Genomic DNA, 23,277 nt, shown 5'->3' with positions numbered 1-23,277 from the left:
GCCATTGGACAATTAACAAATTTGGACTGTAAGACCAAACTTTATAGGAAATGAAGGGAATGATCAGTGCTGATAAATAAAAACCAAGAGAAGAAATTGAAGTAGAGAGAACCTACTTTGGTCACCTAAGTTGACTAATGCAGGCTGTCATTTCAAACTGATTAACTTAACTAGATAACATATAAAACAAAGAAATTAGTAATTATTTTGTTCTTAGGATCAAGAATTAAGATTTTTAATAACACAAGTTTAATGTATTGATTATCATATCATAACACTAACAGATTTTTTAAGGTCCTTGGTATAGGTCTCCGGGCTAAAATATATCTATACTTCTCTATCTCAATCTATCTAATTGACTTTGTGGAAATTCCAGTGGGAATGTAGACTTTTGGTGGGCTGGGCATGTGTGACTTAAGTGAATGGATTGCACTTCAGTTAGAGTCAAGAAATCTGACTTGTCAGTTCAGTGAGCGGGGAGATTATCTCTTGGGGGTGGACTCATTATCAATCACAATCATGACAGTGACCAGTAAACCAAGTAGAAGGGATCTACCTGTAAAGAACATTGTTCATTAGAGATGGTCAATTAGCCTGTTCTCTTACTGTTGGCATGTCCTAAGATTTCAGTACAAGATGTATTTCCTGAGCTTAGGATGAGAGCATTGAGAATTAGTTCTGTGATTTAAATGCTTAACAGCCTCAACACCTTCATCTCAACAGGAAAGAAAGAAATGCTTTTGGAAGAAAATGCATAAAGTCTTTGGACCAGAGTACTCTCTTAGTAGGGCATCATTTCGATGGTCAGTGTCAAGCAACATATGCCTCAGACTCCTTTTACATGCGGCCATGCCAGTCCAAAACATTCTTTTTCTTTTTTTGGTGTCAGTATCTCACCCTGTCACCCAGGTTGAACATGGTGGCACATTTATAGTTCACTGCCACCTCAAACTCCTGGGCTCTAGCATCCTCTCACCTCAGCATTCCAAGTAACTGGAAATACAGGCATGCACTATCATACCCAGCTAATTTATTTATTGTTACTATGAGGTCTCACTGCTGCCTAGACTAGTCTCAGACTTCTGGGCTCAAGCAATTTTCCCGCCTTGGCCTTCCAAAGTGCTGGGATTGCAGGAATGTCACCACACCTGGCCAAAACATTCCTTCTTTATGTATTCAGTAAGGTGACAAGTCTAGCTGGTGTATAAACTGTCATGATTTTTTTTATTGCAAATCTCTGCTATCATCCAGTATAGGTTGTTATGGAAATTTCAGTTTAGACATCTGTAAGGAAAAATGTATTCAACAGGCCAGGCGCGATGGCTCCTATAATCCCAGCACTTTGGGAGGCCCAGGTGAGAGGATTGCCTGAGCCCAGGGGTTTGAGATCAGCTTGGGTAACTTAGCTAGTCCTCATCTCTACAATAAATCAATAAAAATTAGCTGGGTTTGTTATTACATGCCTGTAGTTCCAGCTACTTAGAAGACTGAGGTGGAAGGATCTCCTGTGGCCAGCAGGTTGCTAGACTGTGGTGGCCGTGAGTGTGCCACTGTCCTCCAGCCTAGGTGACAGAGTGAGACTTCGACTCAAAAAAAAAAAAAAAAAGATGTATTGAACTATATTATTAAAAGAGAGATCCATTAGAATGTAAACATAGGTTCTGAAATGAGACTGCAGGGCAAGGTGAAAGTGTTTGAACATTTAGACTTAGATTTTGTTTCATTACACACATGCATTTGTAGAGTTTGACAAATTATCTCAACCTTATTCTGAAACTTATACTTTAGAGCTAAAATTCTGAGTGTTTGGTCTAGGGTAGCTATAAAAATCTACATTTAGGTTTAGATGACATTACTTTTTTTCCCTCAAAGGAATGTGTATGGAACTTTATTAATTTATACTGTTTATGATCAGTAACCTTTTCTTTTTAGAGACCAGTCAGAATTTTACCTCCTCTACCACAATGTTGATCTCAAAGATTAACTTATAAAAGACATTTCCAAGTTGTGTTTTTGTATCAGTATAAAATCTATATATCATATTGTGTATTTAAACTGTATGAAAGAATAATTTGTAGTGGGTGGCTCATAGCAAGTCTCTATGAAGTAATTGAATTTAAATGTTTTGGAATGATGATTGTTTACTTCTGCATATGGTTAGTTTTAAGTACTTAAAATCGTTCTCAAAATACTTCAGCTTTTATTCTATATTCTCCTTCCCCAAATTTATTGAGATTGGAACACTAGAGCAAAAAAAAAAGAAAAAAAAAAATCGAGACAGAGCGATTACCCTTATGTGTGTACTTGAAAATCCCAATAATTCTGTTGTGAAGTCCTTAGGATTTCTTTGGAAGAATTTGTTATGCACATTTATGAATTTTCATTTAGTGAATATACTTTTAAAAAATTTCATCTTATTTGGAGGTACTGGTCTGATGTGTTTGATATGTATCATAATCAAGTGAAATACATTTGCTTGTAATCGTGTGATACAACTAGTCTATATTTTATCTAGTCTATAATATGTAAACTTGTTATATGTCCCTTTATTGATATGCTTTCTAGGGATCATGTCTTAGAATGGAGAATACCAATTTGGAATCCTACCTTCCTATATTAAAATTATTATAATTAAGGCTTACATTATTTACATTATTATTATAATTAAGGCTTACATTATATAAAATTATTATAATTAAGGCTTACATTATTTAATTAAAGATAAGCAACAATTAATTTTTAACACTGAGCAAAAAATGTGAAACTAGTTATAAAACTATAAACCTACATTAATGTAAAATAGCAAACAGTACTATACACATCGATTACACAAGGTCTCAATGTATTATAAAATATGCAGAGTATGCATAAATATTACTCCACTAAGCTATAAATCTGGACTGTCAGAAAGTTATATGTGAGCATAATAAACATCCAGTTATCATTTTTATTGAGTATTTTTGCTTAGCACTTTAGAAGTCTAGAGGATGGGAAATTATGAAGTGTATGGATAGCATTTCTTAAAATGCTGTCAATGAAAATTTGAATTCATGCCTTCTTTTACCTATTAATACATTCCTTTGTAACAAGTAGAAGCATTAATAATAATTCTTTATAACTGCATGGCACTTCATGTCTGCTTACGCCAAACTTTCACATCTGTTATCCATCATTTCACTAACTAAAGCTATTTTTGAAGTTAACATCATTCTTTTTTAGAAGTAGTCATTGTAGCATCTGAATATTGGGAGGATTCACTAAGGACACTGTGAGGAATGAAATTACTAAACAAACAGGAAGACAGTTGTGAACATAGGGAGAAAGAGTCTTCTTCCTGTTGTAATTATTGGAGTGTGATGTTTATGGATGAATTCCTTTACAGTTCTTTTCTGATTTGTAGAGTATAGTTGGGAGTCATGATCCTATAAGCATATTTTTTAGTTGTTTTTGCCTAATTGCATTAATTAAAACCGTTCACACTGAGCTAGTCTCTTGCTTTTCTCTCCATTCATAAACCTGTTACAATACTTTGCTGTTTACTTCTTTACTTTTGGCGTTTCGTTGTCCATTTTGGACAGGTGTCATCTGATCTGCTTGAACATTTAATTATGCATTTACTTTTCCAGTTTGGTCCCAAGTTAAGAAGCTATTATGTTTCTTTACCTGGATGTGAGGAGTTTTTGAATTTATTACTAACAGTTATCCATTGGGTTTTGAAGCTGCTGAAAAGGGTTAATAGGTAGATTTTAGGTGGAATGAAAAAACATTCTTTCTTTATGAGCATATATCTTACTACCAAATGATAGCATTCGCCAGACACTGTTTTAGTAATTCTGTAGAAGAAATTATCATGAATCCAGTGACTCCCCAGTGAGTTCTTTTCTATAGTTATTTAAATAAGGTTAACCTTTGTTTGAAAATTACAAACTCATTTGAAAATGAATCTGCCTTGTATTATTAAAACTGCTGTTTGAATTATATTTTAATTTTAAAGAACTACTCTTGTGCTTCTGTTTAATCAGCTTTATAGACTAACCAGTAGAATTTGTAGACTTGGAGACATAAGAGATACCTTAAGTCTTAAATAAGAGGTTCATAAAATTTTTCACTTTTTATTTTGTAAGTCTTTTTCATAGTACACTAAATAATGTAGCTTTGATCTCTCAGTTTTTGTGTCCAAAACAAGTAGAGGTGCTGTATGTATTCATTATGGTAGAATTGTTTTGTTCTTTTAAGTAGGGATCAGTACATTTTTTCAGAGCTACATAGTAAATATTTTAGGCCTTGTAAACCTTTTGGTCTCTGTCACAACAACTCAACACTCCTGTTGTAGTGGGAAAACAACCATAGATAATTAATAAATGGGTATACCTGTGTTCTAATAAAACTTTATTTACAAAACACAGACAGTGGACTGAATTTGGCATCTACCATTCCACAAGATGTTTTCTGGATATGTATAATTAGACTCTTAGTTCAAAAGTGAGTTAAGAGGATATACTATTAGGTCTGTGCTCTAAAGTTATTATCTTTAAGATAGATAATAACTAGTAGTTGTGGTTTCTCTGTGGAACAATTCAGACAGATTAATATAGTGTTCTTGAGTATATGTATTTTTGTCTTACTCTTATTTTTAATTATAAGAACTGATTTTATAGTGATTTATCTCAAACTATATCAGGATAATCTTATTATCCTGCTCTAAACTATTGAGTCTGTGGTTTCTACAAAATCAGGCCATTTTTCATCTGGGAAGGAAGTGTGGTTTCTTCTCTTTACTTTGACATCAGTAACAATATTTTAATTCTGAATACTAGCAGCATAGAGAAAGAATATTCTACAGATATTTTAGAAGAAAATGGGTTAATGGATTTAAAGAGATTGCAAACTAATTTCATAGATAATGTTCTCTAAATCTGGGTGCTCCCACAGTCTCTGGCTTACCATGGGTGAGCTCTGCTGGAGGAAACCACGAACTATTAATTTGTGTTTGCTCACCTCAGTGCCACCTGTCAACCCTTTTATTTAGCTCTGTTTGACTCCTTGTTACATTCCTTATGGCATCTCTTCCAGGGTCATTGTGTTTTGCTGCACCAATACCTCCATCTCCTCATCTCTGCTCTGATGTGTTTGATATGTATCCTAATCAGTGAAATTACACTTGTTTGTGATCATGTGATACAACTAGTCTATATTTTATGTAGTCTATGTCTGTAATATATAAACTTGTTATATGTACCTTTATTATATGCTTTCTAGGAGTCATGATTTAGAATGGACAATACTAACTTGGAATCCTACCTTCCTATATTAAGAGTATTGGTCTCAGGATTTGATTTCACATCTTTTATTCAGCAAAGATGAGTGATATCATTCAACATGATTCTCTTTTGTTCTATGTTAGTTCCTTTTTAAGGTGAGGATTAAAAATGATAGTTCTCTCTAATACTAAATTTTTAATTTTCTAATTCTCAGTTTAATGTGCAGACTGATTAAATTATTATAAAAATGTTTGCCTGAATATGTAACTATGTCATGAGTTCCTCTTTTGAGACTTGAAATTGTATCAGAAAAAAGAATGCATCTACCATTCCACAAGATGTTTTTTGGGTATGTATAATTAGACTCTTAGTTCAAAAGTGAGTTAAGAGGATATATGGTTAGGTCTGTGCCTTAAAGTTGTTATCTTTAAGATAGCTAATAACCAGTAGTTGAGATTTCTCTGTGGAACAATTCAGACAGGTTAACATAGTGTTCTTGACTATTCGTATTTTTGTCTTACTCTTATTTTTAATTATAAAAACTGATTTATAGTTATCTCAAACCATAGCAGGATAATCTTATAGTCTCAGCCAGAGGATCATCAGAGCTAGGTGACAGTGTTACATGACTTTCTAAGCCACTCCAGGAGTTGGGCTAGAAGTCTTAGAGAAAGGAGGGATTTTGGCCTGGGAAGATATACCAGATAGAAATTGGCCATACCTCCCAGTAGGTAACCCAGCTTCCTACTGCTCATGCAGTATCCCCAGTGCCATTGCAGCTGAGCCCAGCTTCCTACTGCTCATGCAGTATCCCCAGTGCCATTGCAGAGCAGAACCTCTACACCTTCATTAGAAATCCTGGTTCTGGAAGGGACGGTGTGCAAACCCCTTAGACAGAGTAGGATTAAGAGTAGGGTTTCAAAGAAATACGTGATAGCATCTTTTAAAAAGAAATAGAGACATCCAATCCCTAAGAACTTACACTGCCTCCAGACCACCTCTACAAGAAACACTTAAGAAAGTATTAAACACAGAAGAAAAGGAAAAAAGAATTACAACATTCTTCACAAGAATACAGGAAGAAGATTGAAAACACACATGAATCAACACAAATAAAGACAATAAACAAACAGGAACAATAACAACTCTTTAAGAACCTCATGACAGGGATAAACTCTCACATTTCATTAATTAGCTTGAACGTGAATGGACTAAATGTACCACTGAAAAGATACAGAATGGCAAAATGGATAAAATATCATGAGGCAACAGTATATTGTCTCCAAGAGACTAATCTCACCAGAAAGGACACTCAGACTCAGAGTAAGAGGATGGGAAGCAAAATTTCAGGCAAATGGAACACAAAAGAAAGCCGGAGTCAGCCGGGCTTGGTGGCCCAGCCTGTAATCCCGCGCCTTTGGGAGGCTGAGGTGAGTGAATTGCCTGAGCCTGCGGGTTCAAGACCCACCTGGGCAGGCCAGACCTCATCTCTACAATAAATCAAAAAATTAGCCGGGCGTGGTAGTGCGTGCCTGTAGTTCTGGCTACTTGGAAGGCTGAGGCAGAAGGATCGCCGGAGCCCAGCGGGTTGAGGCTGCGGTGGCCGGGAGCGGCCACTGCACTCCAGTCTGGGTGACAGAGTGAGACTCCAACTCAAAAAAAAAAAAAAAGAAAGCCGGAGTCACTATCTTAATTTCAGACAAAATACCCTTTAAGCTATCAAACCTTAAAAAAGATACGGAAGGTCACAACATAATGATAAAAAGTTCAATCCATTAATAGGAAATATCCATCCTAAACGTATATGCACCCAACATAGGAGCACCAACTTTCTTAAAGCAGCTTCTAGGAAAATTTAAAAAAGATATTGATGCTAACACTATCATAGCTGGGGACTTTAACACCCCACTCACAACCCTAGACGGATCACCGACCAAGAATAGCCAAAGCAATTCTCAACAAAAAAAAGCAAAAGCAGGGGATATCACATTCCCAGACTTTAAACTTTATTATAAAGCTGCAGTAATCAAAATAGCTTGATATTGGTACAAGAACAGGAATATAGACCAATGGAGTAGAATTGAGATTCCAGAAGCAAAACCTCAATTTTCAACCAACTCATCTTCAACAAAGCCCCTCACCAACCACTGGAGAGACGAGAACCTATTCAGTAAATGGTGCTGGGAAAACTGGATGACCATATGTGGAAGATTGAAACAGGACCCCTACCTACCCCCATACACAAAAATTATCTCTAAATGGATCAGAGACTTAAATGTAAAACCCCAAACTATAAGAACCCTAGAGAATGCAGGAGACACTGTTTTGGAAGTTGGAACTGGCAACCAATTCCTGATCAAAACCTGAAGTATCCATGCCATAAGAGATAAGATAGACTAGTGGGACCTCATCAAACTGACAAGCTTCTGCAAAGCCAAAGAAACCATCAAGAGAACAGAGAGACAGCCTACAGACTGGGAAAAAATATTTGCCAACTCCATATCTGACAAAGGCCTAACATCCAGGATCTACAAGGAACTCAAATGTGCTGAAAAGAAAACAACAGCCCTATTACAAAGTGGGCAAAAGATATGAATAGACAGCTCTCAAAAAAAGACATATGAGCAGCCAACAGATACATGAAAAAATGTTCAGCCTCACTAGTCATCATGGAGATGCAAATTAAAACTACACTGAGATACCACCTAACTCTCGTCAGAATGGCTATTATCAATAACTCAAAAAAATAACAGATGCTGGAGAGGATGTGGTGAAGAGGGAACACTTTGCACTATTGGTGGGAGTGTAAACTAGGACAGCCTCTGTGGAAAACAGTGTGGCGATTCCTAACATTTCTAAAAATAGACCTTCCATATGACCCCGCAATCCCCCTTCTGGGACTATACCCGGAGAACTCAAATCACTGTATAAAAAAGATACCTGCATATGTATGTTTATCGCAGCATTGCTCACAATAGCAAGAACATGGAACCAACCATGCTGCCCATCAAAAGAGGACTGGATTAAAAAAATGTGGTTCTCATGGAATATTATGCATCCATAAAGAAGAACAAAATCATGAACTTTGCAGCAACCTGGATGGTAGAGTCTATAATACTGAGTGATCTTTCACAGAAACAAAGAATTGAGTATCACATGTTCTCACTCATAGGTGGGCCTTGAATAACAACTACTGTAATACCTTATGAAAAGGATTGACAGTAGCGGTAAACTGCAGGGGGGAGAGCAGGGAGGTGGAATTGACAGTAGTCGAAATCTGCCTGGGGAAGGGGGGCACACCTCATCAACAGGGGTACCTGTACAATGAATATTTGTATCCCTAACCTTGAATTATACCCCACAATTTTAAAATAAAATGAATAAATAAATAAAAAGAAATAGAAATTACAAAATATAAATAGACTGAAACAAAAAGAGCAGTAGTTGTGAAAAATAACTGACTAGAAATATGGGAAATAAATTATAGTCATTGGACAAAATCAATAGATAGGTTGAATTTTAAATTAGACTCAGAATTGGTAAATACGATGTCTGAGGAATGTACTGAAATTTGTACATGCTACAAATGTCAGGTGCTGCTGTGAGTTACATATATGTAACTTCTATATACACATATACATACTAATTTAAATCTTAAAACAACCCTATTTATTGAGTTAATAAGCATATATTATGCCTACTAAGTGCCACTCACTATATTATTTATCTATGGCTGTATATCAGTTACCCCAAAACTCAGTGGTTTTAAACAGCCTACATTTGTTATCTTACACAGTTACTGTAGGTCAGGCATTTGGGAGTGGTTTAGCTGAACAGTTTTGGCTCAGAGTCTCTTAAGAGGGTGCAGCCAGGTTGTTGGCTGTTGCTCCAGTCTTCTCAAGAATTTGACAATGGCTAGAGGATCAGCCTTTGAACTCACATGGCTATTGGTAGAGTTCCCCTTTAGCTCATGGCCAGAAGCCTCTGTTCTCTCCACATGGTCCTCTCCATAGCCTGCCTGAGTGTCCTAATGATATGGCAGCTGTCGTCCTCTCAGTGAGCAAGGGGGAAAGCCATGATTGGAGCCACTGCCCTTTTATAACTGTATTAGTGAGGGCAGGGTTCTGAAATGGAACCAGTGGCAGATACATAAAGAGATGTATTATAAGGAATTTGGCTCACGTGATTATGAGACTGACAAGTCTCAAGATCTGCACGATGAGTCAGAAAGCTGAAGATCTAGGAGAGCTGATGGTGTAGCTCTAGTCTGAAAGCTAGCAGGCTTAAGACCCAGGAAAAGCTGATGTTTCCGTTTATATCCAAATTCAGGGGAAAAACAGTCCTCAGTTGGAAGATCATCAAGCAGGAGGAATTCTCTCTTGCTTTGAGGAGGGTCATTTTTGTTCTATTCAGGCCTTGGACTGATTGATTGAGGCCCACCCACATTAGGTAGGGCAATGTGCTTTATTCAGTCTACTAACTTAAATGTCAGTCTCATCCAAAAACACCTTCACAGAAATACCCAGAATAATGTTTGATCAAGTATCTCAGCACCCCATGGCCCAATGAGACTGATAGTTCAAATGAATCATCATTCAATAGTCTCATACCAAAAGTAACATGCCATCACATCTGCAATATATTGTTTGTTGAAAGTGAGTCATTAAGTCCAGCTCAGTGGGAAAGGAATTAAGCTCCACTTTGGAAGGGAAGTGTACAGAACTACATGTGAACATATTTGTTAAGCTGCTGCTGGCACTAGTACTTAGGAGACTCCATTGCTCACTGATTAGAAATTCTAGAAGCAAAAAAGAAGAAAAAAAGGAAAGAATGTTAGAGAAGTAGCAAAATTAATAAAAATAAATCTTTAACTAGATACATTATGATGAAATTGCAGGACATCAACAATAAAGGGGCAAGAGCTATCAGAGGGAAAAGGCAAATTAACGGCAGAGGAAGCCAGTTAAACTGACAGTAGACTTCTTGTCAAACAATGGAGGCTAATAGGCAATGGAGTAGTATTTTCAAAGTGTTGAAAGAAGGTGATCACTGTCAAACAGTTATTTTAACATTTTAAACCTTGCTAAATTTTCATTCAAGATTAAGGTAAGTCTCAAATATGTACAATAAATTTTATTTTAAAAAAAGATTGAAACAAACAGCCCCTTTAAAAAGTGGGCAAAAAACATGAATAGACACTTCTCAAAAGAAGATATACGGGCAGTCAACAGACACATGGAAAAGTGCTCAGCCTCACTCATCATCAGAGAAATGCAAATCAAAACCACATTAAGATACCACCTAACCCCTGTAAGAATGGTCATTATTAATAAAACAAACAATGACAGATGCTGGCGAGGATGTGGAGAAAAAGGAATGCTTCTACACTGCTGGTGGGAATGCAAACTAGTGCAACCTCTTTGGAAGACAGTGTAGTGATTTCTGAACTAGAAATTGACCTTCCATATGACCCACCAATTCCCCTGTTGGGAATATACCCGGAGGAACTCAAATCATTCTGTGACAAAGATACCTGCACACGTATGTTTGTTGCAGCTCTGTTCACAGTAGCAAAAACATGGAACCCACCGTGTTGCTCATCGAAGCTGGATTGGATAAAAAAAAAATGTGGTATATATACACAATGGAATATTATGCAGCCATAAAGAAGGACAAATATATGGACTTTGCGGCAACTTGGATGGATTTGCAGTCGATCATGCTCAGTGATTTATCACAGAAACAAAGAACCGAGTTCCATATGTTCTCACTCATAAATGGACCTTGAACAATTATAATGCTATAAGAAAGTGATTGGCAGTAGTGGGAAACAGTCAAGGGAGGGTACGTGGGATTGGCAGTTGAGGGAAACTGCTAGGGGAGGGAGGGGCATACCTCATCAACAAGAGTGCCTGCATGATTAATGTTTATATACCTAACCCTGAATTGTACCCCACATCTCTATAATAAATAAATAAATTTTAAAAAATTGAGGGTAAATATTAAGACTAAATAAATTATTTAACTTTCTCTGACTCTTGATTCATCATCCAAAATAGAAATAATGATGTTAACCTAATAGGTTATTATCTGTTCTGTTCACTGTTATATCCCAAGTGCCTAAACAGTGCCTGGCACACAATATGCATTCAATATTCGTTAAATGAGTGAATGAATAGGGTTATTGCAAGGATTTATATATATAAAGAATTTACAGCAGTGCCTGACATGTTAATAAGTACTCAATAAATATATATTGCTAAGATTTTTATCACTCACAGATACTCACTAAAAGAACTGTTAAAAATATTTCTGAACAAGAAAGAAAAATTCTGTAAGGAGGTATCAGATATATTCAAAGATTATGGGCTGGATGCAGTGGCTCATGCCTATAATCCCAGCACTTTGGGAGGCCAAGGCAAGAAGATTGCCTGAGCCCAGAAGTTCGAGACCATCCTGGGCAACTTGGAGAGACCTAGTCTCTACAATAAATCAGAAAAAGTAGCCAGGCATGGTGGCGTGTTCCTGTAGTTCCAGCTACTCAGAAGGCTGAGCCAGAAGAATCACCTGAGCCCAGCAGGTCAAAGCTTTGGTGGCCATGATCGAGCCACTGTACTCCAGTCTGGGCAACAGAGTGAGACTCTGACTAAAAAAATATATAGATATGACTCTGACTAAAAAATATATATATATAAATTTGAGATTGATAAAATGCTAATAAATCAACCAAAGACCACAGGAGAAAAAGAGTTAAAAACTTATCTTTTTGTATTTTTAAAAAGGTAAGACTAAAACCTTTAAGATGATTCTAAAATTCATGTGCAATAGCAGAGGGCCAAGAACAGATAAGAGATGTTTGAAGAATGAAGACAAGCCGTTTGCCCTACTAGATTCTAAGACTTATTATGAGCTATAATAATTAAGGCTGAAATGTTGGTGAAGGAACGGCAAATAGGCTAGTGAAATAAAATGATCCAGAAATAGAGTCACACATATGTCGAAACCTGGTATGTGACAGAAAGCATCACAAATCAGTAAATAAGTTAAAGTCTTGAATAAACTAAACTGGAGCAGTAGGGAGAAAATGAAATTTGGCATCTTGCCAGATAAAAAAAAATCAATTCTAGTTAGGTTAAAAACCTAAGTGCAAAAAAAAAGAAAGACTTTAAAGCTGTGATTTCAAAAAGAAGAATATTCTTCCTTTGGTTCAGGAGGACCTTCTGGAAAAGACAACAGAATACAAACATAAAGAAAAAAGATTAATGTGACTAAATTAAAATGTAAAATGTTCATGTCTCAGGAGATCCAATGAACAAAATGAAAAGACAGGTCTCAGATTTAGAGGAGATATTTGTAATGGACGTAACTGACGAAGATTGATATCTAGCATAAATAAAGAATTCCTACAAGTCAAGAAGGAAGAAACAAATACTCTGAAAAAATCAGCAAAGAATATGATTAAGCCACTTACTGAGAAGATATGAGTGGCCAATGAATTTATAAAAAATTTCTCAACCTCACTGGTAATCATGTAAATTAAATTATTCTGTACTTATCAGAGAGGCAGACATTAAAAAGGATGAAAGTCTGTATGTTGGCACAGGTGTGGGGACCTAACACTCTTAAACCACTGGTGGGAGAATAAGTTGTTTCAGACACTCAGAAGAACGATTTTGCAAAATCTAATAAAGCATACCCAGACACGTGGAAATTCTTCCTCTAGTATGTGCTCTAGAGAAACACTCTCTTATAAAATGCACAAGAATGCACATGTAAGAATGTTTATACTAACACTTTTGTGATAGTCAAAATTGTGCACCCATAACAGAAATAATATACAATTGTTAAAAATCAGTGACTAGAGCTGTTTGTAGCAAGATGGACAAAACCCTTATGAACACTGATAAGGAAGATGTGGAAGTGTTTGTACATTGTAATACCATGTATGTAAAAACCATGTGGAACGATACTATATGCTACTTATGCATCTATAATGTATAGTAAAATTATATAATTTTCAAGCTCATTTTTAAACACTAAGTCATGATAAAGGTTACTTCTAAGGAAGTATGTGGATGGATGGAAGGATATAAAAATTTAGAGAAATGAGCAAAGAAGGCAAAATGATTGAGTTGATAAATCTCAGTGGTGTTATATTGGACCCTATGCGTGTTTGTATATTTGATATTCTCCATAGTAAATAATTTAAAAATAGATACCAAACAAGTTATATGAATTATATGTATGTATGTAGGTATATGTGTACATTTAAAAAATTTTTTTTGAGTAGGAGTCTCACTCCGTCACCCAGGCTGGAGTTCAGTGACACATTCACGGCCATCCCAGCGTCAACCTGCTGGGCTTCAGTGATCCTTCCACCTCAGCCTTCCAAGTAGCCGGAACTACAGACGTGCGCTACAACGCCCAGCTAATTTTTTTGATTTATTGTAGAGATGAGTCTTGCCAAGTTGCCCAAGCTGTGTGAACCCATGGGCTCAGGCAATCCTTTCACCTTGAACTCCCAAAGTGCTGGGATTACAGACTTGAGCCACTGCGCCTTGCCATATTTTTTTTTAATTTAAAATTTCTTTCTGTCAGGGATATATGAAATCTGTTCTAAAAATTCTTTCTGTTCTGGAGCTTGTTCATGGTAAAATCTTAATAAAGATATGGTCCTTTAATAAAAGCAAACCTATTGTCATGTCCCTGTTAGTAAGTTAAAATGGCTAAGTGTTGTGGAAAACCTTAAAATCAATTTATCTTTGTATACTCTTTCTAATATTAACATTCTGAGAACATGGGATTGTCTTATAAATGTTGTAAGTTATGTTGAAACTTAAATGTAAAATCAATAAAAACTTTTTTTGCTTAAATTTAAGGAAATGTTCAACCGTGAAATAATTAGACTTAAATTTAATATCACTCTGAGGCCTACTACAACTGTTATTTTATTTTTGCTTTAAGTAACCCTATTTTATGTGAAATGCTTTACTGCTTTATTTTCTCAATGAGAATCTTATCTGGGACCTGATCAAATGTTTCGCATTGTCATTGACATATATTTTTAAATTTCTGAACACTTGGAACAAATTTAACACAGGTTGTATAATATCTTGATTTTTATAGATATGATTTAGTTAAAATGTTTAGAAATTTTGCCATGTAAATTTAAATAGCTTTTTTTTTAGTTTATAAAAGGAAAATTAGAAATTTTGCATTGTCTTTTTTTTGTGCAATTTCTCATGGCAGGAATGTCATGAATGAAATTAGGACTTGTTAAAGATCTGTTAGCTGCCATGGTTGTATGACAGTATTTGAGTTTCTTTAGTGGTGAGACCGTTTCCATTGCACAGGATAGATGGGCTTAAATGGCAGGAACATGACTAGAAAGTGCATGTTATGTAGTTTCGGTTGGCGTGTTGCTACTGACAGGTGCTCAATGGTTGTTGGTATCCTTGTCAGCAGAGAGAATCCTTTGACATTAAAGTCACCAGCTCAGTCTTGATTTGGGTTGACTCTATTGGCAGTTCCATCAGGCTGCAGCTGATCAGTGAATGTCAGAGCTGCTACTTTTCTTCAGGAGTGTCACCAGCCCCCAGTGGGGTTTTTGTTTTTGTTTTTGTAGGGAGGGGTGGTTTAGCTGTTTTGTTGTTCAGTCTTGACTAGACTTTCAAATTGCATACCTTTGGGAAATGAACTTAGAGGTCATGGGGAAGATGGGTGTCTTTAGGGCATGCAAAACCGTATACAAAATGATGACTTACATGGAGACTAGTAATGATTACCTTGACTCCAAGCCAATCAATGGCAGAGCCTCTGGGGACTCATTAAATAGCATTTGTGGAATCTGTAACCTAGGTTTTGAGCTATATTTCAGGAAAAGCAGTGACAGCCTTTAATGTCTAATTGACCTCTTCTCTTTGTTTCACTTTCATTCACTTTCCATATTTGCTTCTGATGTGGTCCCTGATGGCAGCAAACAGCCCTGCTCAGCATTTTGAACTTCTGTTCAGAGCTTCAGCACCTCAGTTTGGGCAGTTGTGTAATGGTAAGTATTTGAAAATTCTTTATACTGCTCAGGTGCTTGTTCTCTTTTTCTTCCGACCCAGTCTATCCCACACCCACCCACAGTTTTTTTAGGTTGATGGTTAACTTCTTTGTTCCTCACTTTCAGACATTTTTCTTAAATTGGAGAGTATGTTTTTGACACTGACATTATATATCTATGAGAGTGTAGTAGAATATGGTATTGTTCTTCTCCCAAGCCAGATATTATCTCAGATAAGCTCTTTGCGTTTCTTTACAAAATAAATTGTGAGTCATACTCAAATGCCAATAGTTTAGTAGGTTTTTTACAAAGCTATTTTTAGTTTTTAAACTCTGAAATTATTTTCTGGAAATGTTAATGGTAATAGATAGGTTTATCTTGTTTGGTTTTGTGTGTGTTTTACTGTACTTACTGGGCAAAATGGAAAGATCAAGATCCTATGTTGGAAATCAATTTTGGGAAATTTTACTGGTCTGTGAAATCCAAAAGCCTAAGGATTGTTGGACTGATAAACTCTAAAGCTCGTCCAGATTTAATATTATGATTTTATGTGGCTTTTTATGGGGAGAGTTAAATCTTTTGTATCTAAATGACATAATTACATAGCTTATAAATAATACTGAGATGCAAAGGACAATAAAATTCTTGCTGGGGAGGGGTTGTGCGTATGTGTGTGTGCATGCACGTGAGCACACATGCCCGTGCTCACTCACATATTCACCAAAAGTGAGTCTTGCATTATAGCTGATTGTGGAACTATCCATTCCCCTTCATGTGTGCCCTCTTTTCCCAAACCTAGACTGATTAAAAGACTCCAATGTCATTCCAGTTTTGCATCCACTTGGTAGGAAGTCCTAAATTAGCAGGATGGTTGAAGATTCCGGAGAAGTTCTTCTGGTATCTTACACTTGAAATCAACACGCAGGATCCCTCACCTAAAATAGGTCCCATCTGAGTATCTTGCAGACCTCAGGAGTGACTTCAGAAATGCCTCAAGATTTGGCAATGTAGACTAGATGATCCTCTTATAACGACATGTTTACCTCCATGTCCCCATAGTCTTTAATCCTTGAGTTTGATCTTATTAAACTCCAACGTTACCTGACTACTGAACCCATTCTTTACATTACATTTTATTTTTGACTGCCAATATAATAGCAATTTTTAGATTTGTGATATTTATGAAGCTGTTGCCCACATAAATGGATCTCTTGCTTTTGCACAGTGATTGTGATCTATTGTATGTTTTAGCTGAATGTTATCCTCATGGAGTACATTTTCTTTATGAATACAGTGTATTTACTAAATTAGTTGTGTCACTTTTTTTCCTGAAACCAATCTTTGTGCCACACATGCCGGTTTGACAGATTTGCAATGACAGTAACTTCTGAGGCACAGTGTCTTAACCACAAAACAAGCCTGCATATTCTAGTTAGTGCCATACATATTTTTGTAGGACTCTTTGGAAGTTTTTTTTTTCCTCTTGATTGAGACAGAGTATTTAAAAAATATTTTTAAATAACCGATTATCTCTTTGACCTGAAGTTTTATTATCCATGGTGATGGAAAGCGATAAAGTGGTAACTAAACCCCAAAGTAATCAGAAGCTTGCTTTAACCATTAGTTTCAGCCCTCTCTCCTACAGAAACTTTTAGCAAGTTTGTAGATCAGTGTATTTGTTGGAATTTAGTTAACAGCAAGTGATGGGAACACTCCAGATGATTATGCTTAAATAAGATGGTTTATTTCTCTCTCATGTAAATAAAGTGTTGGAGGTGAGTACTCCAGGCTGATATGATAGTCTATTTTATCTATGTCTTACTATTTTTTAAAAATAAGAAAAGTTAAAATTCCATTTATGATTTGTATTATATAGTGCTGCTTGAAGTAACTTAAGGTTGGCTGAATTAAAGAATCATAAGATCTAGTTTTTCTTAGGACTCCTACTAATTATGCGTCCCTGGTCAAGTCACCTAACTTCAGGCTGATAGTTTCTCTGTGACTTTTGTTATATTTTTAAAAATTGGATAATGAATGAGAAAATAAATTTGTAAAGTTTTAGGGAAAAAAGAGTTCTGAGTAATTTCTGTAATTCAAAGGGATTGTAATTGGTAAGGAAGGTATAGGTTGCCCTCAATTCAGTAAAATGCATATGGTTGGAGTCTTGCTTTCCCAGCCCTAAATTTCTTTGTGCCTGATATGTTTAATAATATTGTGAAAATTTTACATCAAAAAACTCTTGAAGGAATTTTACCTTATTCTATGCTGGTAGAGAATTAGTCCATCTGCCTTTCAGATTGCCCTGGTCTAATAAATCCAGTACAATCAGAATCATAGGTTTCAGAGTTCTTAAATTCTTTCTTTCTAAAGAAGCTAATTGGCTGCTCTAATTCATCACATCCACAGTTTGTGTTCTTCAAGTACTTCTCACTTGAGATAGTTATGATTCCCCAAGTCTGTCTTGCATGGGCTTACACATAATTCCAGAACTTTAGACATTATCACCACTATGTCTAATCTCTCAACCTTTGGTTCTAACTAAAAAATATAACCCTAGTTCTGTCAGATTTCCCCAGCTGTTACCACCTTAATCCAGGCCCTGCCATCTGTTCTCTAGACTATTGCCAGCCTCTTCAGTGGACTTCCTCCACCATTCTACTTGCCCTGCCACAGACCCTTCCAGACAGAAGCCAGAGGCGTTTTTGTTGTAATGTAAATAGTATTATGACGTTTCTTTGCTTAAAACTCTCTTTTGGCCTCCTTAGAGCTTAACATAAAATCCAACTTTTTCTGGCCTAGACAACCTGGCCCCTGAGTCACTCTCTCCCTTCAAAGCCCATCCTCTGGCTCACCACCCTTGGGCCACAGGGATCTCATTTCTGTTCCTGTAATGTGCCAGGCTCATTCCTTGAGATCCCAGAAACCACCACCCCTTCCTTCACCTCCTGAAACTCTGATCATTCTCACATTGCTCTGTTTTAGACTTTCACAACACTTATCACTCTCTCTATTTATTTTCCTTATTTATTAGTCTGTATGTCTTTCCCCAAAATGTGGATGTTTCTGTTTTATGGTTTACTGCTATTCCTAGCTTCTGGAGTGGTGCTAGGATATAGCAGGTATGTAAATATTTGTTGAAAATACAAACAAACGAACAAAAGGAAGCAATTATTGTAAATGTTTACTGTTTTGTTTCCTTTTGATTTCTGGTGATAATTTTGACAATTATAAAAAATCTAATGGAAACTCTTAAAAGACCCAATTTGAAGAAACATTCTTAAAGCAGGTAAAGCCCCAAAATGAAATGTTTAATCCTTGATTAGTAGAAATGTATGCTGTAATCATGAGATAGGTATTGAATATCTCCAGTAACTGACAACGATTAACATACTAAATCTAAATTATTTTCTTGTTATATATTCTTTCCCTCATTTAACCACAGACTAGAATCCTTATTAGTAATATCAGCATTTCCACATAGTGTTTTAGAGCCTACAATGTGTATACTTACATCAGGGAGAGCTTAGGCACCTACCAAAGTATATCAATCATATATTAGGTAGAAGAAACTAGGTCCTGTTCACGAGCAGCGGCAGCGGGGTTGAAATAGTAGCCTAAAAGAACAACACATAATCCTCAGATTCTTCAAGAGAAATTGAGGACTTCAGATTGCATTGAGGTTTAATTTATTAATGTCTTCTGTCCAGAGTTCTGTTAAATGAATTTTTAAGTAAGTGATTACTCTTATTGTTTTATGAAACGCTGGCAGATTTGTGAGATGAGTGGGCAGATCTGTATTAGCAAGAATGTGGGTATGTTTACATGGAAGCAAACAGTAGGAGATGATTAAGAGTCTTCTCACTTTCTCTAAACAGCTTGCATTTCTGAGCATAACATGTAAGAGGTTGAAATTGCTTAATTTCCAGATTGAGGACTATGATGTGATCGCTAGCATGATGGGAGCCAAGTGTAAAAAACTCCGGACCCTGGATCTGTGGAGATGTAAGAATATTACTGAGAATGGAATAGCAGAACTGGCTTCCGGATGTCCACTTCTGGAGGAACTTGACCTCGGCTGGTGCCCAACTCTGCAGAGCAGTACCGGGTGCTTTGCTAGACTGGCACGCCAGCTCCCACACTTGCAAAAACTCTTTCTTACAGCTAACAGGTCTGTATGTGACACAGACATTGAAGAGTTGGCATGTAATTGTACCAGATTACAGCAACTGGACATACTAGGTAAGTACACAATATATAAATTTGTTTTAAAAACCTGTTCCTTGACACAAAAACCTAATCTCAGACTTTTTGTAAGGAAAAATAGAAATCATTGGATATAATAAAAATTTTGTCCTGACAAGACTACTTGGTTTGATAGAAAGTATAAGATAGATCAACTGATATAAGGAACAATTATATATGTACTTTAGTAAAATAGTGAGGACAATAGCAGAATTTTATAGTTGAACCTATCAAAAGCTTAAATAACCATTAATTCTTGGTCTAGTTAGAAGAGTGAGAATGGACATGAGCTGTGTTTTCCATGTTTATTAAGCATAGAGAAGAAGAAATGACTCCATTTGTTTAGTGAGTTTAAGTTAGATTTTTTTAAAGCTTTCTAATTTAAATTCTTGACTAGAAATACTGTGAAATATTCATTCCTAATCATTCTAGTTTTTAGGAGTAGTTCTACCCCAGGCAGATCTGCTGGAAATCCTTTCCAACTCTGGGATTTCTTGTGCCCTTACTGCATTTATCTGCAAGGAGCCCCATGCGATTTTTCTTCTTTCTTTAGCTAGGGGTGCTAGCAGTGCCACAGTGGTTATCATTGCCCACACATTTGGTACTTTGTGAATTCACATCAGACTTGCACATTTCATATCAAATGCATTGTGAAAACCATTTTGAACTGGGGTGACGGAAATAGGAAAACCTGGAGGAGCTGATTTGAGGGATAGGAGACAGGAATGAAGATAGTGGGTAGCGTATTGACAAGATTCAGGTCCTAGATACCAAATTGGCAGACAAAATTCAGTTTTTAATTTTTTTTAACAGGACCATTTCAATATGAATTATTTTGTTTAAAAAATACTTCTAATTTTTAAAAGGTAATTTATTTTAAGTATATTTAATAACTGATAAAGTGACTCATTAATAGGATAGTATATGAATGTTATACTTAAGATGTGTGCTTGTTTTGTTTTATTTATTTATTTATGTTTTAAATAGGAACAAGAATGGTAAGTCCAGCATCCTTAAGAAAACTCCTGGAATCTTGTAAAGATCTTTCCTTACTTGATGTGTCCTTCTGTTCGCAGATTGATATCAGAGCTGTACTAGAACTAAACGCAAACTTTCCGAAAGTGTTCATAAAAAAGAGCTTTACTCAGTGACTTAATTCTGTAATAAAATTAATGTGCTTTTGTAAGGTTTGTTTTGGGGTTGGTCTTGGTTTTTGTTTAGCTTAGTTTTTATAATGATGAGAATTAAGACATCTATAGATTTTGAAGGAAAATATGAAATTGTCCATTAAATTAAGGTAAAATGTACACAGATGTTTTCACAAGATATTGTAAGCACTTTTCTTCAAGAATATGTGAGTGGCTGATATTACTTTTACCTTACATTAATCAGTGATATTATGCTTTAATTAATAATTATATGACTAATAAAATGATAATGTGGAAACATGTTAACTTATTTTTAAAGGAACACTGAGCAATAAAGTATCATATTTATGCAAAAATAAAGTTAATTTTTCACAACTCCATGTAAGGATGCTTTATTAATCCTATTACCTGGCCACTACTTTGTTTGGTATGTACAAAACTATCAGAGCTGGTTGGAGACACTTGTTTTTCTATATGTTAAGGTTATTTTTTAAACTGATACATTAATTGTTCAACTGGAAAATTTGTAGTTTTTCTAGCCAGGCAGGATGATGTGCACTTGGGAAGCTGAGGCAGGATCATCACTCTTTTGAGATAGGAGTTTAAAGCTGTAGTGTGCTGTGTTTGCACCTGTGAATAGCTCCTACACTCCAGCCTAGACAACATAGCAAGACCCCATATCTTTAAAAAAAAAAAAAGTAAACTTAACCCGAAATTAGAAAAAAAATGTATTTTTTCCATATTTCTTCTGATTTACCTATTTCACTACTAGATGCTACCAATATAAAAATATGGACATAATCAAGAACAAGAGGAAAACTATTAAACAAAGTAACTTTCCAGCTGTTAATCAGATGCCTTAAATATTTACTAGAGGGAAAAATGTAAGACTTCTGAATTACATGTGGATTATACATACACACACATGCACATACACACATATATGTATATAAAAATTTATATGCTCCAGCATCTTAAACATTAGAAATCAACTATAGTGTGGGGACAGTGCGGGGTGGAGTGGAGAAAGGGAGGTACAAAAAAATGAGGAATCATTGTTTTGTTAAATAATTGATTTAGTTATTCTACTACAAAAGTAGACAAAATATTTTGTGGTATGAGAAAAGCTGTTTTGAATAGAAAGCTAATATTAGCTGTGTAGTGTAACAAAATTCATTTTTCTACTCAAGGCAAATTATTATAGTCAAACAATATTAAATCTCTAGTGATCCTATAGCACTTTACTGTCAGTACAATAGCCACTAGCTATATGTGACTATTTTATTTAATTTTAGTTAAATTTAAGTAAAAATTCACTCTTTTGGTTACGCTTGCCACATTTCAAGTGTTCAGTAATCACATGATTTTGTTGGACAACACAGATGCAGAACATTTCCATCACTGCAGAAAATTTTATCGGATAGCACTACTCTAAATTTATTGTTATAAGATGTATTCATTTAAGAAAAAGCACATTTAGTTAAAAAAAGAAAAGCACAGTTGATATCTATCCCTAGACAATGATTGAGTGTACTCTCAGTAGTACATATATGAAAACACTTTTTCCCCAGCACTCTTAAACTAGTAAATTTATACATGTGACAAGTAGTAGTAGACATTTGGCAAATATTTGTTGAATGAATAAGAAATGGTAAATTACTGAATTGTCATATGTCAAATTTTAAAAGCATAAATGTCACAAAGTTTACTAGTAGTACAGCGTTCTTTTATGGGATATAAAAAAGGTAATATGGAATTTAAAATATTAAAAGATTGCTACAATCTCCTCTACATTAAAAAAAATGTGTATAAGAATTCCTGTCCTGGTCAAATCCATAGTATCTCCCACTCAGTCTTCTGTTTGGTGGAAGAAAGAAAGTGCAGTTGGAAAAGGGTTTGGTTGGTCTCCATTATCTTCATTCTCAGATTTTTTCATCCAAGAATGTATATTTACATTGCAAATATTCTATGCAGTGGACCTTTCAAGAGGAGGAGATTCATAATTTGACTACCAACGGTGCAGTCATACTTTTATCTTAAGCTAACCTTAGGATAATGCTTACTTTGTGCTAGGCACTGTTTCTTGTGCTTTGCATTTACTAACTCGCTTAATCCTCACAATAACCCTGTAAGCTAGATGCCACTACTCACTCCCATTTCCAAATAGGGAAACGGAGGCAAAGAAAGATTGAGGAATTTACTCATGATCATGTAGCTGCTAGTGGCAGGTCATCTGCATTCACCCTATGCTTTTAAGTGTTCAGGGTGGCTTCTGGTTCTAGAGCAAAAGTCAGGAATCTTTTCCTGTAAAGAGCCAGATAGTAAATATTTTAGGCTTTGCAGGTTAAGAGACAAAACTGAGATGATTATGTAGGTACTTAAGTAACTAGGATAAATCAAATTTGGTCATAAATTTTAACAGATTTCAAAAGATAATTGAGAACAATTTTTTTGTAATAATTGAGAACAATGCTTTTTTTGTAATATGATTTTACTAATGAGAAGAATTAAATACAGAAGATAATATTTCACTTTTTTATGATCAGAGTTGAGTATTCATCAGATTATACTAATCTAT

At 35.6% G+C, this 23,277-nt stretch overlaps 1 protein-coding gene across 1 annotated transcript in view; it reads left to right on the top strand.

The window, feature by feature from the left end:
- Positions 1–21,055, top strand: part of FBXL4 (F-box and leucine rich repeat protein 4) — an 81,702-nt gene extending 60,647 nt beyond the window's left edge. Inside the window, exons 7-9 of the mRNA XM_008065803.2 lie at positions 15,238–15,309; positions 19,236–19,548; positions 20,539–21,055. Of these exons, the coding sequence (XP_008063994.1) occupies positions 15,238–15,309; positions 19,236–19,548; positions 20,539–20,702 (549 nt within the window). The 3' untranslated portion in view covers positions 20,703–21,055. The remainder of the gene's footprint in view (positions 1–15,237; positions 15,310–19,235; positions 19,549–20,538) is intronic.
- Positions 21,056–23,277: the final 2,222 nt, after the last annotated feature.

The sequence above is a fragment of the Carlito syrichta genome, unplaced genomic scaffold (genome assembly GCF_000164805.1).
Source record: "Carlito syrichta isolate Samal-C Ts95f unplaced genomic scaffold, Tarsius_syrichta-2.0.1 Scaffold104742, whole genome shotgun sequence".
NCBI classification, from domain to species: Eukaryota; Metazoa; Chordata; class Mammalia; order Primates; family Tarsiidae; genus Carlito; species Carlito syrichta.
The sequence above is the reverse complement of the archived record's forward strand: the minus strand, read 5'-3'. Positions and strand labels throughout refer to the sequence as shown.